The sequence below is a fragment of the Cricetulus griseus genome, chromosome 5 (assembly GCF_003668045.3).
Source record: "Cricetulus griseus strain 17A/GY chromosome 5, alternate assembly CriGri-PICRH-1.0, whole genome shotgun sequence".
Classification (NCBI taxonomy): domain Eukaryota; kingdom Metazoa; phylum Chordata; class Mammalia; order Rodentia; family Cricetidae; genus Cricetulus; species Cricetulus griseus.
In genome coordinates this window covers 226,793-241,551 of record NC_048598.1, presented here as the reverse complement: position 1 = coordinate 241,551, position 14,759 = coordinate 226,793, and the positions used below count along the sequence as shown (strand labels likewise).

At 38.8% G+C, this 14,759-nt stretch overlaps 1 protein-coding gene across 2 annotated transcripts in view; it reads right to left on the bottom strand.

Moving 5' to 3' along the window:
* Cd46 (CD46 molecule) overlaps positions 1–3,310 on the bottom strand; it is a 33,698-nt gene extending 30,388 nt beyond the window's left edge. For both annotated transcript variants that reach the window (XR_003485535.2, XM_027416573.2), the window contains exon 1: positions 13–3,310. Coding sequence is in view for 1 of the 2 variants with exons in the window: in XM_027416573.2 (XP_027272374.1) it covers positions 13–139 (127 nt within the window). In the remaining variant the exon portion in view is untranslated. The remainder of the gene's footprint in view (positions 1–12) is intronic.
* Between the last annotated feature and the right edge of the window lie 11,449 nt (positions 3,311–14,759).

The following is a 14,759-nucleotide window of genomic DNA, read 5'->3' as shown; positions in this document are numbered from 1 at the left end:
CCTGGTTCCTACCTGATAAAGTAGACAGCAGGAACAGAAGGGCCTCTGCGCAGATGCCCAGGAAACACCACCAGAAAGCGTGGGTCTTCCTCCTGCGGCGGGGAGACTTTGCGTTCGGCGCGAGAGGCGCCGCCGGCATGTTACCAGAATGAAGAGGAAACTGAGCGCCAGGCCGCCAGAGAGCAGCTTTTGAGCTAAGTGAATAGACGCAACAATCCTGAAATTAAAGTGTGCTGGGCGACACAACAGGTGGGCGTGGCCAGGCCGCTCCTGGAGGCGGGTGACTCAAGGTGGTGCTGGCTAGGCCAATCCGCTGGCAGTAAGGCGGGGCCTCAGCTCAAGGGGCTGGGACAATGGGGTTGCGCTCCTGCCCAGGAATATCAGGCTTATCCACGCCACTGTCTGCCTTTGTCTGCTGGGTTTCTTCTGTTGCACCTTAACTCCATCCACATCAAGCTGCAGTCCTGCCAAGTCCTCTGCGGCTTTGCTGCACTCCTCAGCTTGTGTGGCACTCTTCCGCAGGCTGTGGAGCTCCTCCCCAGTCAGGGTTGCGCTTCTCTATGGGCTGTCTCCTACCTGATGTTGCTCTGTATTCCTTCCCCCAGGCGCTCTAGGGTGTGCTTACCAGCTAGAGCTGATCCTGGTGGCTCTTAAACAAGGAGGCCACTCTACTCAGGAAGGGTGGAAAGATTAGTAGGCCACGTGATCATTGCTCAGAACTGGAGCTTGAAAAATAAAGCACCAGGTCCTAAAAACAGAGACCTGGAGCACAGCTGTGGGTTACCACACAGCCAGCACCCGCAGGGCTCATTTTATCCAGGCTGCCTCAGACTGGCCTCCCCGTTTATAGCAATAAAACCCCACCCAAGACAGGAAGACACCAGATGCTGGCTCCCCGGCCTCCACAACCACGTGCACACTCATGCATGTACCCACACCTACATGCACAGGTGCATGCACCAATATTAACATTTAACTGGCTGGCTTACAGTTCAGAAGTTTAGTCCACTATTGTCATGGTGCAACATGGCACGAAGGCAGACGTGGTGTTGGAGAAGTAACTGAGAGTTCTATATCTGGGTCCACAGGCAGCAGAAGAGACTGTGAACCATTAGGCCTCGCTTGAGCTTCTGAGATCTCAAAACTCTTAACAAAGCTATACTTATCCCAACAATGCCATTCCTCCTAATAGTGCCACACCCTATTGATATACAGAGGTGGAGAATCACCATATTCTCCAATTTATTTTGTGAGGTAGAATCACTGAATCTAAAACTCATTGAGCCAGCAAACCCTAGGAATCTTCCTGCCTCTGTCTCGCCATATGTGTTCATGAATATGTATGCATACATCTTGTGTGTGTGTGTGTGTGTGTGTGTGTGTGTGTGTGTGTGTGCGCGCACAAATTTACATTTGAGGCCTGAGATTGATACTGGGAATCTTATTTTAAAAGATGTTATTTTTATTCTATGCGTATGAGTATTTTGCCTGAATACATGTCTGTACAACATGTGTGTGTAGTGCTCTTGAACACCAGATGAGAGTGTTAGATCTCTGCATTTACTCCTAGAGTTAAGGATGGTTGTGAGCTGAGCCACTGCATGGGTGCCAAGAACAGAACCCTAGGTTCTATGAAAGAGTAACAAGCGCTCTTAACCATCTCTCCAGCCCCAGGTATCTTGTCCAGTTGATCTTTCACTTTATCTTCTGAGGCAAGGTCTCTCAATCAAATTCCGAGCTTGCAGTTACACAGTTTAGATAGCCAGTTTGCTCAGGGCATGATATTTTTCAGTCTTCTGAAGCTGGAATTACAGGAAAGATCCTGGGAATCTGAATTCGGTCCTCTTGCTTGTGTGTACGGGATTTAACTGCAGTCTCCCTAGTCAGGGCCATTTATTTTAAAAGTGTGAACATATGATTACTAACTAGGTAAGTTCTTTAAAAAATAACAAATAATTTATAAGTATCTAATGGGTACCATGTGATATTTATAAAACATATATCTGTATACATTGTATAATTGTGATAGTTAAGGAAACTTCATTCTATACCAGGTGCCCTCTGCCCTAAATTCCTGAAAGATGAGCTCCTAGCATTGTGCACCCTCTCAAGAATGGTGTAACTGCTGTGAGATAATTAACCACGTGCTCTGGCTTCTGTAAATGTGCTTATTGCTGTGTGCAGGGGAATGAGGCGGATCTTCATGTTGGCAATGGGAATGAAACAGTTTCTCAGGCAGCTATAAATTCCACAGAAACAAGGTAATTGTAGTCTTCATCTTTAAAAACCCTTCCCTTCACCTTCTGGGCAGCACATCTTCAATGTAGCTTAATGGAGGCTTCCCTGCAAGCAGCTTCAGTAAAAAAATTTAATTATACTGAGGATTGAGTCAGTGGTCCTCAACTCTGTACCATAATATTCAAATCAGTTTAATTGACCTCAATTACTATCATGTTTTTAACAGGGAAAAGTTTGTAAATCAATTCTTCTAGCTTTTGTTTTTACAGTGTCATAGGTTTCCCATAGCTGCCCTGCTTTGCAGTCTACCTCAGCACTACCTCTCTGACCTGACTTCCAACTTAGCATGTGATGACTGATGCCTCTTAAAGGTTGTACTTTAAGTGTATCCTGAATTTATTCAAAGGTAAGTTATTTTATGACAACTGTTCTTTTATTTCATTTGAAAAATACAGAGCATGGTACAAAGAACTTTTAAAGTAGAAGAAACCCAGTGTTTAGTTTCAGACAGTTCTCTTGAGTAGTCTTGGGAACTTTCCCCCATGAACATTTAAAGTATTTTTAAATAAGCAAGTTACTTCTACTCCGTAGAGAAGGTGACAACTGATATTACATATGCTTTTCTCCAATCTGTTTAGAGTGTGTTCTGTTACACAGAATAATTATTACTTGTCTTCATGTTTTTGCATTTTTTTTAATGTTCTTTAATGGACTCGTTCCATATTAAGAATTCTGGGAAAACATCTTTTTTCAAGTCAATTTTCTGTCCACTCAGTCTTGTCCTCTAACTATATGGTGTGTGATTTTAATATAAAGTAAGGGTTCAGGGGAGTGACCACCAAACAGGCAGGCTAAATGCAGAATTTGCTGGATGCTGTTGAAGCTTCATCATCCCCAAACAAAATTTCCTGCATTTCTGTGAAGTAATGTCAAAAGTCTGAATTTTAGATTTTACTGTGTTCAAATGAATTGGCTTTTTAACTAACATGGAATCCTGGGTTTCCTCTAACTTTGCCATTTTTTTGCTTTTTTTTTTTGTTTGTTTGTTTTTGTTTTTGTTTTGTCAACAGGGAACATTAAAAAAAAAGTCACAGTAGGGGGCCTGAAGAGATGGCTCAGAGTTAAGAGCTCTGGCTGCTCTTCCAGAGGTCCTGAGTTCAATGCACAGCAACCACATGGTGGCTCACAACCATCCATTATGAGATAGGCTACTCTTTTCTGGTGTGCAAATATACATGGAAGCAGGATGTTGTATACATAATAAATAAAATCTAAAAAAAATCACAGGATATTTTCATTTAGATGATGGCATGATGGATAACCAAACTATCAAGAATTCATATGCTAATAATCAGGATGCTTGTATTACATATAAATGCAGACTTATCAAAAGTGTTTATTATCCTCTTTTGTGTTTTTTTATGCAGGGCACAAGAAAGTATAATATAAAGGAGGAAATGGAGTGGAAATAAGAAATAAATGAGTACATTTCTTTTTTTTTTTTTTTGTCAGTTAATAAACTAGTTCTGGAAAATACATGGGTCAACCACAATGCACAAAGCATTTTCTTGAGTCTCTTTAGAAGTGTGCTTGCGGCAGAGCTGTAATGGTGGCTTGCCCTCTGAGAAGAAAGTTAGCTTTAGAAAGTGTGACCATTTCCTGTTACTACCATGAAGAACAAGCATGGGTGGCATATTCAGTATGGGGTACTGGATAACACTTAGGCCTTTACTTTTTGGCCTCAATGCTGTCCTTCAACCAGTTGGCAAACACTTCCATTTGTTACTGCCCACTTGATTGCTCCTCCTTGTTTTTTCTCTGTCTCAAGACTGGTCAACATCACCCACTACCTACACTCCTACAAAAATGTGCCTTATATGCCTTCAACCTGTCACTTCTTCGCTTTGACAGCTGGCCTGGATACACAGGTCTTGTGCTTAGTATAGATTTTCACTCCTTGTCTACAAAGTGTTGCCAAAAATAATTTACCTTGATGCTTTGGAAGATTGTAGTCAAGAATGACCTTGATCTGCTTACGATATAAATTTTGGTTTTTCTTTTCAGACTCAAGGTGATCCTCTTGCCTCAAGGTTCTCCAGAGTGAGTCAGGAGTCAGCATCACATCTGGCTATATATATATTATTCTGTATATTTACCATTTTAAAAAATGAGGTCATACCACTTTTTAATTTTTATTTATTTTTTATTTTTGAGACAGGTTAAACATCCTGAGTGGCCTTGAACTTGTGGCAATCCTGTGTTAGCCTCTCAAGTGCTGGAATTACATGTATAAACCACACATCTGGCTCTTAAAAGAAAATATTTATTTTAAAAGGGATACAGTTTTAATATCCAGAGAGAAGGGCATTTTGCAATATGGCTATTTAGGAGGCTTCTTGGGTGAGTGAATTCCGAGCTGCGCTATTGGAACTTGGGCAAAAAGAAAAATGGAAGAGTTTCAGGTGGGTAATCTTGCATATGCAGATCTAAATAAACAATATTTTGAGCATTTCTGCGGAATGTTTTAAAAACAACTTCCTGTAAAAACAACCCCAGCTCCCAGTCTGTTATTTTCTTCCTACAGTGTGATTACATGGTTAGCCTTTCCCATTATAGATCCCAACAGTAAAGCAAGTAACTCTACACTTAAGAACCTTGGGTACAGATCTCAGAGAATTCCCCCAAATCATGGCATTCTATGTTATTCTGTCTCAAAAAAATTCACATTATTATCTTTCCCTCTTTTATAATGCATATGTGTGCTATTCTAGAAGTAGTATGATTTTCCCTTTAAACTTCTGGACTAACATTAAAAAGTATTGTTGTAGGATGGCATGCTGCTACAAACTCAACTTTGCTATTTCCTGGTGGATTAGCCATGATGATAATAGTAATTTGAAGAGGATCAGATTAGATTATCATTACATAGGGGTAACATAAATTCTGAATTTTAAAAAAATGAGTGTTTCAGTTTCTTTTATACATAATATGAAAAAACAAGCTTCAAGACAAAAGGAAAGAAGAGACTAGGAAACCAGATAATAAACAGAAGGCCTTGCAAATTCACTTCCATTGCAGAAGAAAAGAAAATATTAGCTGCAGTTTTTTTGTTTAAAAAAAAATTAAGTTGCCTGTATTTACAATCCTATTGACTATAAAATGCCTTTCCCAAGACTATTTTTTTCCTGAGGGCCTCTGGTAACTGTCTATTATTGAATTAAGGATTTTAGACATATGCATTGGGAGAAAATGCCAAGTGTCAATTAATACACATTACTGCCAGAAGGAGGACATAGAAGATGTTGAATGCTGAATGAGGTACCTGAATAAGCAGTACAGAGCTAAGCAATCTATAGGACATCTACTGAAAAGGCAAGGGAAGAGGGTAGAAATTCAGGGCTTAGGAGGGACTAGCCAGTAAAACATATGTTGTCACTGTTGGGTCTTTGATATAAAGTAGAATTTCCCAATGTCACTTGTGCCCACAGAACACACAATGCTATGTCAGGTTATAGTGCAACGCTGTAGGTATATGAAACTGTCAAAATTGTAGTGATCTTACTTACTAATCACAATTGCTTTAAAAACAGGATAAATTTGTAATTATCTGTGGCTTGGTGGGCCATTTGACTTCTGGGCCTGATTCACCGCTCAACTGCTACTAGGTTGGAAAGCAGCCACTGACAGCATGACTAGGTGAGGAAGTGCAATTAGAATGACTTATACAATGCAAATGGCCAGCTGCATTTGGCCCAGATTGCAGTTGGATCCTTGGAATCATTTTGTTTTTAGTTCGGTGACTCAATGTTCAGTTACATCATCATGCTACATTCAGTTGTACAAACCTTTGGCTAGTATTTGCCATATAAGGGATGTGGTGAGGATGCATGGATGAGGGGAATGATGAGTTAGAGATGGAAATCACTGCAGTGGAGGACAGAAAGAAGAGAAAGAGTGAAGTCAGACGGTGGTGGAGCACGCCTTTAAGGCCAGTACTTGGGAGGCAGAGGCAGACAGATCTCTGAGTCTAAGAGTGAGTTCCAGAATATTCTGCCAGGGTTACACACAGAAACCCTACCTCAAAAATTAAACAAACAAACAAACAAATAAATAAGTGGGTGTGGAGGGGAGTGGGAGTCACAGGAAGCCAAGTGAGGTATGGAAATTAGTGATAATCAGAAATTGGGAAAGAGATAAAGACACCCACATCAGTATGTGGGAATACCCTAAGGATCAGGTGCTTGGCTTCCAGGAAAAGCAAAGCCCACGACCCCAGAAAGGGTCACAGGACACACCTTGACAAGTTACCAAACAAAATCATAAAAATGGCAGTGATCCAGCTCAAGAAGGAGTTTCCAACTTCTGTGTATAACATCCTGTTTGAACTGTTTCTATTTTTGAATCTTAGTTGCCGTAAACATTCTGAACTCAGGATGTGCATAGGTACCTGCTGTTCTCCTGACTTGAGAGCAGAGCTTGAGGGTGATTACAGCTGTCTTCTTGAGGATTTAAATGGATACTCACTCCTTTACACTTGCCGTCGGAGGTTTTGCTAATTGGTAGGGGGGAAATAAAAGGAAAACTATATGAATCATGTTTCAGCTTTGAAAATAATTAGTGCCTTTCATTTTGAGATTTGTTATAATTTCACTAAGTAAAATCTTGAATTAGGAAATACTAAACCCATTATGTCAAACCTTAGCTTGTCTATATATGTGTGTCTACACCTTAAACAATACATCTTACTATTTCTGAAATAATTTTGGCTAGTAAATAGGTGTCCCACGAGATCTGACAACTTTACATACTAATAGCTTTGTAACCTGATAAGTATCATTGTGCTCTGTGATCATTAGTGATGTTGGGAAGTTTATTGTACTATAGTATCACAAGTAATTTAGAGATAATTAAGATATATAGAGAGTTACAGTAAAGTACTATCCATTTTTTTTTGTTGTTGTTGTTGTTGTTGTTGTTGTTGTTTGATTTTAGAGACAGGGTTTCTCTGTATAACATCCCTAGCTGTCCTGGAACTAGCTCTGTAGACCAGGCTGGCCTTGAACTCACAGAGATCTGCCTGCCTCTGCCTCCCAAGTGCTGGGTTTAAAGGCATGGGCCACCATTGACTGGCCTTTCAAATTTTTTATTTTATGTGTAGGTGTGAGTGCCTGTGTGTATGTAGGTACACCATCTGTATATCTAACACGCTTAGAGGTCAGAAGCAGGAACTGAACCCTGGTCTTCTTTGAGAGCAGCAAGTGCTCTTAACAGCTGAGTTATCTCTCTAGTCTCCAGTACTACCCATTTTTATTAAGGTATCTGAATAACCAAAGACTTTGGTATCTGAGAATTTTAGAACCAACGGCCTTCAGATGAGGGATGACTAGATGTAGTAACTTACAGAAAACAAAAATATTTAATTACTTTTAAAATCAGCAACTATATGAATAATAGCTAACATTTTCTGGCATTCATTGTAATAAGCATAGTACTATGTTCAGTGAGATAGGAGCTATTATCTCATTGGCAAGGAAGATGAAGCCTGATGGTCAGTGTTTTGCCCAGTGATTCATAGCTGGTGACTGACAATGCACTCAGGTCTGACTATAAGCCCGAGATGTTTTCATCAGAAATTCTACACTGTGTCTTCTGGGATTACTTAGCAAGTATGTTATATAACGTAAATAACAAATATATACATGCTGGATTACTTGTGAGTTGGTATTAGAGTTGAAGAATGAAAGACACAGTTAACTCACTTACCACTACTCCTCACCACTCAACTCCTCTTTACCCTCTAAGACTGACAGAAGCACAGAGGGACCATGAATCACGGGGCAGTTTCTCTAGCACACAGCCAGTGTGAGACTGAAGATAAAGAAGAGTGAAGTGTGGTGATGTAGTAGTGAGACAAGCCGTGCGTAAGTGGTGAATGGCACATATGGGTGAGGGGCTTGCTTAAAGAATGCCCTCTGGTTGGTTATTAGTGGTAATACAAACATAGGAAAGTGCTTTTATAGATAATGGCTCTAAGAGTTTTGTTACTTCAAATATCGTACCAAGGAAGTTGTCAATATTTTCTCTGATTCGACAAGAAGGCTACTTTGTATAGATCTGGGCATGGTTAGAAACAGCAAGAGAACAAGGTCAACAGCTCTGAATGGAGAAGTCTAAACAGTATTAAGGAAGAAAGGAAAAATTCCCTTAAAGAAATTGAGGAAAAGCCGAACAAAAAAAAATTAGAGAAAATGAACAAATCCATTAGAGAAAGCTAGAAAGAGCAGTTGAATGAAATGAGTGAAACTGCTTAAGACCTGAAAATGGAAATACAAACAATAAAGACATAAACCGACTGGATTCTGGAAATAAAAAAATCTAGGTAAGGGAACAGAAGCTACAGACACAAGCATCAACAACAGAATACAAGAGATGGAAGAGAGAATCTCAGGAACTGAAAATATGATGAAAGAAATAGATACATCAGTCAAAGAAAACATTAAATCTAAAAATTTCCTGACATAAAACATCCAGGAAATCTGGGACACTATGAAAAGACCAAACCTAAGGATAGTAGGAATAGAAGAAGAATCCCAGCTCAAAGGTCCAGAAAATACTTTCAGCAAAATCATAGGAGAAAGATTTCCTAACTTAAAGAAGAACGTGCCTACAAAAGTACAAGAAGCTTAGAGAACACCAAATAGTCTGGAGAAGAAAAAAATTCTCTTGCCAAATAATAGTCAAAACACTAAATATACAGAACAAAGATTATTAAAAGCTGCAAAAGAAAAAGGGCAAGTAACATATAAAGGCAAACCTAATGGAATTACACCTGACTTCTCAATGGAGACTCTCAAAGCCATAAAAGCCTGGATAGATGCCCTGAAGACTGAGACCAGGGATGCCAACTCAGACTACTTTACACAACAAACTTCTAATCACCACAGATAGAGAAAACAAATTATTCCATGATAAAGTCAAATTTAAACAATAGCTACCCACAAATTCTAGCCCTACAGAAGATACTAGAAGGAAAACTCCAACCCAAGGAGGGTAACTACACACATGAAAACACAAAAAATAAATATCTCACACCAGCAAAACCAAAAGGGAAGCAGACATACATACATTCATACATACATTCACACACACACACACAAAAAAAAAAAAAAAAACCACCACCACCAACAACAACAACAAAATAACAAGAATTAACAATCTTTGACCACTGAGATCTCTCAATATCAATGGACTCAATTCCCTGATAAAAAAGATATAGACTAGCAGAATGGATGTGAAAACAGGAGCCAAACTTATGATGCATACAAGAAACACATTTCAGCATGAAAGATAGACATTACCTCAGAGTAAAGGGTTGGAAAAAGATTTTCCAAGCAAATGGACCTCAATAGATACAAGAAAATTGAAATAACTCCATCCCATCATGGATTAAAGCTGACTTCAACAACAAAAATGGCAGCCTACAAACTCGTGGAAATCTAACAATGACTACTGGGTCAAGATAGAAAAAAATTAAAGACTTCTAAAAAATCAATGAAAACAAATCTACAACATAACCAAACTTATGGGTCACAATGAATGTGGTGCTAAAAGCAAAGTTAATAGCACTAAATGCCTACATTAAAACAAAACAAAACAAAACAAAAAATGGAGAGATCCCATACTAGCAACTTAACAGCACACCTGAAAGCTCTAGAAGGAAAACAAGACACCCCCCCCCCAAGAAGAGTAGAGGGCAGGAAATAAAATGAGGGCTGAAATCAATAAAATAGAAACAAAGAGAACATTACAAAGAATCAATGAAACAAAGAGTTGGTTCTTTGAGAAAAACCAACAACATAGACAAACCCTTATCCAAACTAATTAAAACACAGAGAGACTATCCAAATTAACAAAATCAGAAAGAAAAAGAGGGACATAACAACAGAGAAAATCCAAATCATCATCAAGTGATACTTTAAAAGCCTGAACTCACAAAATTTGAAAATCTTAAAGAAATAGATGTTTCCAATTGACAACAAGATCAGATAAACAACTTAAATACATTTATAACCCCTAAGGAAACAGAAGTAGTCATTAAAAGTCTCCTAAGGAGAAGCTTTTCAAAGAAGAGTTAATGTCATTACTCCTCAAATTATTACACAAAATAGAAACAAAAGGAACATTGACAAATTCACTTTATGAGGCCACAGTTACCCTGATAGCCAAACCATACAAAGATTCAACAAAGAATTATAGACCCATTTCCCTTATGAACATAGATGCAAAAATACTCAATAAAATACTTGCAACTGAATAAAAGAACACATCAAAAAGATCATCTACCATGACCAAGTAGGCTTCATCCAGAGATGCAGGGATGGTTTACCACATAAAAATCAGTCAATGTAATCCATCATATAGACAAACTGAAAGAAAATAAATTACATGATCATCTCACTAGATGCCTCCCCCCCAAATAAAGTCTTTGACAAACTCCAACACCCCTTCATGATAAAAGTCTTGGAGAGATCAGGGATACAGGAACATACCTAATCAAAAAGGCAATTTATAGCAAGTCTATAGCCAACATCAAATTAAATGGCGAAAAACTCAAAGCAACTCCACTAAAATCAGAAACAAGGCAAGGCTGTCCACTCTTTCCATACCTATTCAATATAGTACTTGAACTTTTAGTTAGAGACATAAGCCAGCTGAAAGAGATCAAGGAGATACAAAATGGATAGGAAGAAGGCAAAGTATCGTTATTTGCGGATGACATTCAAATAGTATACATAAGTGACCACAAAAATTAACAGTGATACCAACCACTGATAAACACCTTCAGCAATATGGCTTAATACAAGATGAACTAAAAACAAAAACAAAACCCAAAAAACAAGTAGCCCTCCTACATACAAATGACAAACTGACTGAGAAAGAAATCATGGAAACACCTTAGCATTGGTGGCACATGCCTTTAATCCTAGCATTCAGGAGGCAGAGGTAGGTTGGGATATCTGGCCAGCCTAGTCTACAGAGTGAGTTCCAGGACAGGCTCCAAAGCAATACAGAGAAACCCTGTCTCAAAAAGAGGGGGGTGGGTAGAAATCATGGAAACAATATCCTTTACAATAACCACAAACAATATAAAATATCTTGGGGTAACCCTAACCGAGCAAGTGAAAGACAAAAACTTGTATGACAAAAACTTCAAGTCTATGAAGAAAGAAATTGGAGAAGAGATCAGAAGATGGAAACATCTCCCATGTTCATGGTAGAATTAACAATATAAAAATGGCCATCCTGCCAAAAACAATCTACAGATTCAAGGCAATTACATCAAAATTCCAATACAATTCTTAACAGACCTTGAAAGAACAATTTTACATGAGGGGAAAAAAAACCCTCAGGTAGCTAAAACAATCCTGTACAATAAAAGAACTTCTGGAGGTATCACTGTCCCTGAATTCAAGCTGTACTACAGAGATACAGTAATAAAAAGTGCACAATATTGGCATAAAAAGAGACAAATTGATCAATAGAAGTGAATCAAAGACCCACACACCTAGGAACATCTGATTTTTGATAAACAAGCTAGAAATACATAATGGAAAAAAGAAAGTGTCTTCAACAAATGGTGCGGGTCTAACTGGATGTATGTAGGCAGAAGAATGCAAATGGATCCATATTTATCACCCTGAACAAAACTCAAGTCCAAGTGAATCAAGGACCTCAACACTAAATCAGACACATTGAATCTGACAGAAGAGAAAGTAGGGAACAGCCTTGACCACATTGGAACAAGAGACAAATTCTTAAACAGAACCCTTATAGCATAGGCACTAAGATCAAGAATTAATAAACGGTACCTCATGAGCCTGAAAAGCTTCTGTAAGGCAAAGAACACTGTCAATAGGACAAAGTTGGTTAAAAAAAAAAAAAAAAAAGAAAAGAAAAAAGTTTTTTACCACATCTGATAGAGGGCTAATATATAAAATATATTAAAGAACTATATATATAATATATATATATAAAGAACTAAAGAAACTAGATACCAACTCTGACCTCCCCCCCCAAAAAAAAACCAAACAATCCAATTAACAAATAGGGTACAGACCTAAACAGAGAATTCTCAATAGAAGAATCTTAAATGGCTAAGAAACACTTAAGAAATGTTAAAAAACACAAGTGACAGCTAATGCTGGTGAGGATGTGGAGAAAGGGGAACACTCTTCCATAACTTGTACAGCCACTATGGAAATCAACATGGCTATTCCCCAGAAAATTGGTCATCAAACCTACCTCAAGACCAAGATATACCACTCTTGAGTGTATACCAAAAAGATGCTCCATACTACCACAAGGACACTTGCTCAACTATGTTCACAGCAGTTTTATTAATAAAAGCCAGAAACTGGAAACAACCTAGATGTCCCTCAACCAAAGAATGGATAAAGAAAATGTGGGATATCCACATAATGAAACTTCTAAGAGCGGGAGAGGGTGTTTCTGACTCTTTTGCCTACTCTCAGGACCTTTTCCTCCTACTGGGTTGTCTCGTGCAGCCATGATATGAAGGTTTGAATCTAGCCTTGTTGCATCATGCTATGCTGTGTTTGGTTGATATCATGAGGAGGCCTGCTCTTTTCTGAAGGAAAACAGAGGAGTAGTGGTTCTGGGGGAGAGGGGAGGTGAGGGATGGGAACTGGGAGAAGTGGACGGAGGGAAGGTTGCATGTATTTTAGGGGAGAAGAAGAAATGAATAAAACAGTAATTTTGTGTGAATGTAGGTATTTCCTGCTCACAAGTAACTGATGATCTGGGAAGGAGGGAGTAGAAGAGCATGGAACTTAATGAATAATAGAGTGGGAAGATAGGAGTTTTTCAAAATCCCTCGAGCATCACTATAATTTGTAAGGCAATGTTTTTATTTGGTTTTGCTTTTTTTTTTAAACTAAGCTAGAATAAAGGAAGAATTCCTTAATTGGAGTCAGGAATGGAATTACACGAGTAGATATTCTGAATTTGGGAAAGCTGGGGATTAGGGTGTGTCATGTGAGATCATTGATGTGACAAATGTTGCCAAATTCGATGTATGACGATGTATGACGATGGACTCCCTAAACGACTGATTGAAATCCCAAACCCCAGTGTGATAGTATGAGGCAAGCCTTTGAGAAATAATTGATTCCTGAGGGTGAAACCCTTAGGGTGGAGATTGGTGCCCTTGTGAGAGCTCATAGTTTTCCTATCTTTTTCCTTCTATGTGGCGACAAGTAAAAGGACTGCAATTTATTAATTGGGAAGTTGACTCTCACTAAGTAGCAAGTAGGCTCTCCAGCCAGAACTGTGAAAAAAAAAAAAAATCAATGCTTATTTTCTAAGCTACTCAGTTTTGTGTTTTTCTAGTTACCCATGTAGACAGAGATGGTTGATTCATTAGAACAGTAGACATGAGCTGTTAGGACTAGTTACAATGCATTCTGATTTGGTAGGTGATTATAGTAACAAGCTTTCTTTTGCAACACTCTTAGCAATGGCTGACAAGTTTACTCATTTCGTAAATATTTCAAGCACCCTGTGTGTCAGGAGGAGCCAAGTTTCAGTGCTTCTACACTGGTAGTCTAAGACGTGCATGCTATAGGGTACCCCACTCAGCTTCTGGAGCTCTGATCAGTTCTATGTTTACAGGTCGGCATCTGCTGCATGTCCACCATAATAAGGTGTCAGCAGCTTCATACCTTTAAAAATCTTTAACACTTTTTAAGAAACTCCTGCCTGTTTTCTCTTTCTTCAATTTCTTCTTAAAAGGTTGTTTCTTTTTACCTAATTTTTTTTTTTAAGTGCTGGTGGGCTGGCATTATGGCTCAGTGAGTAAAGGTGCTTGCTGCCAAGCCTGATGATCTGAGTTTGATCTTGGGTCCTGACTTCCACAAGTTATCCGCTCACTACCATGTTGGTGTTATGTTGTTAGCGTGTGTGTGTGTGTGTGTGTGTGTGTGTGTGTGTGTGTGTGTGTACGTGTACCTGTACGTGCATACACACACACAAATTTACAATGACTTACCATATATATGTCTTTTGGTGTAAACATACTATTTTGTGTAACCAAGGCTACCTTCCTGAGAATTATCACATCTGTCTTTATGGAGGTCTGTTCTGTTGCTTTCTTTTAATCTGCTTTGCCTTCCAGGAGAAGGAACATAAAATTTGCAGATTCAAATTTTTCCTTTATATTCTCTCTTTTTCTACCCCACCCCCTTTCTGCATATATATATTTGCATATGTGAGGGTTATATATGTGATGTGTTAGGAGTCTTCCTCTTTGCTTTCCTCATTATTCCACTGAGACAAGGTCACTAAAACCCAGATCAAACTTATATGGCAAGTATGTCTAGTGAACTTGTTCCAGGAGATCCATTGTCTCCACCTTCTGAGCACTGGAATTATGGGAGGGCCACCATGTCTACCAGGCAAATACATGGGTGCTGAGATCCAAACTCTGGTCGTCATACTTGCCA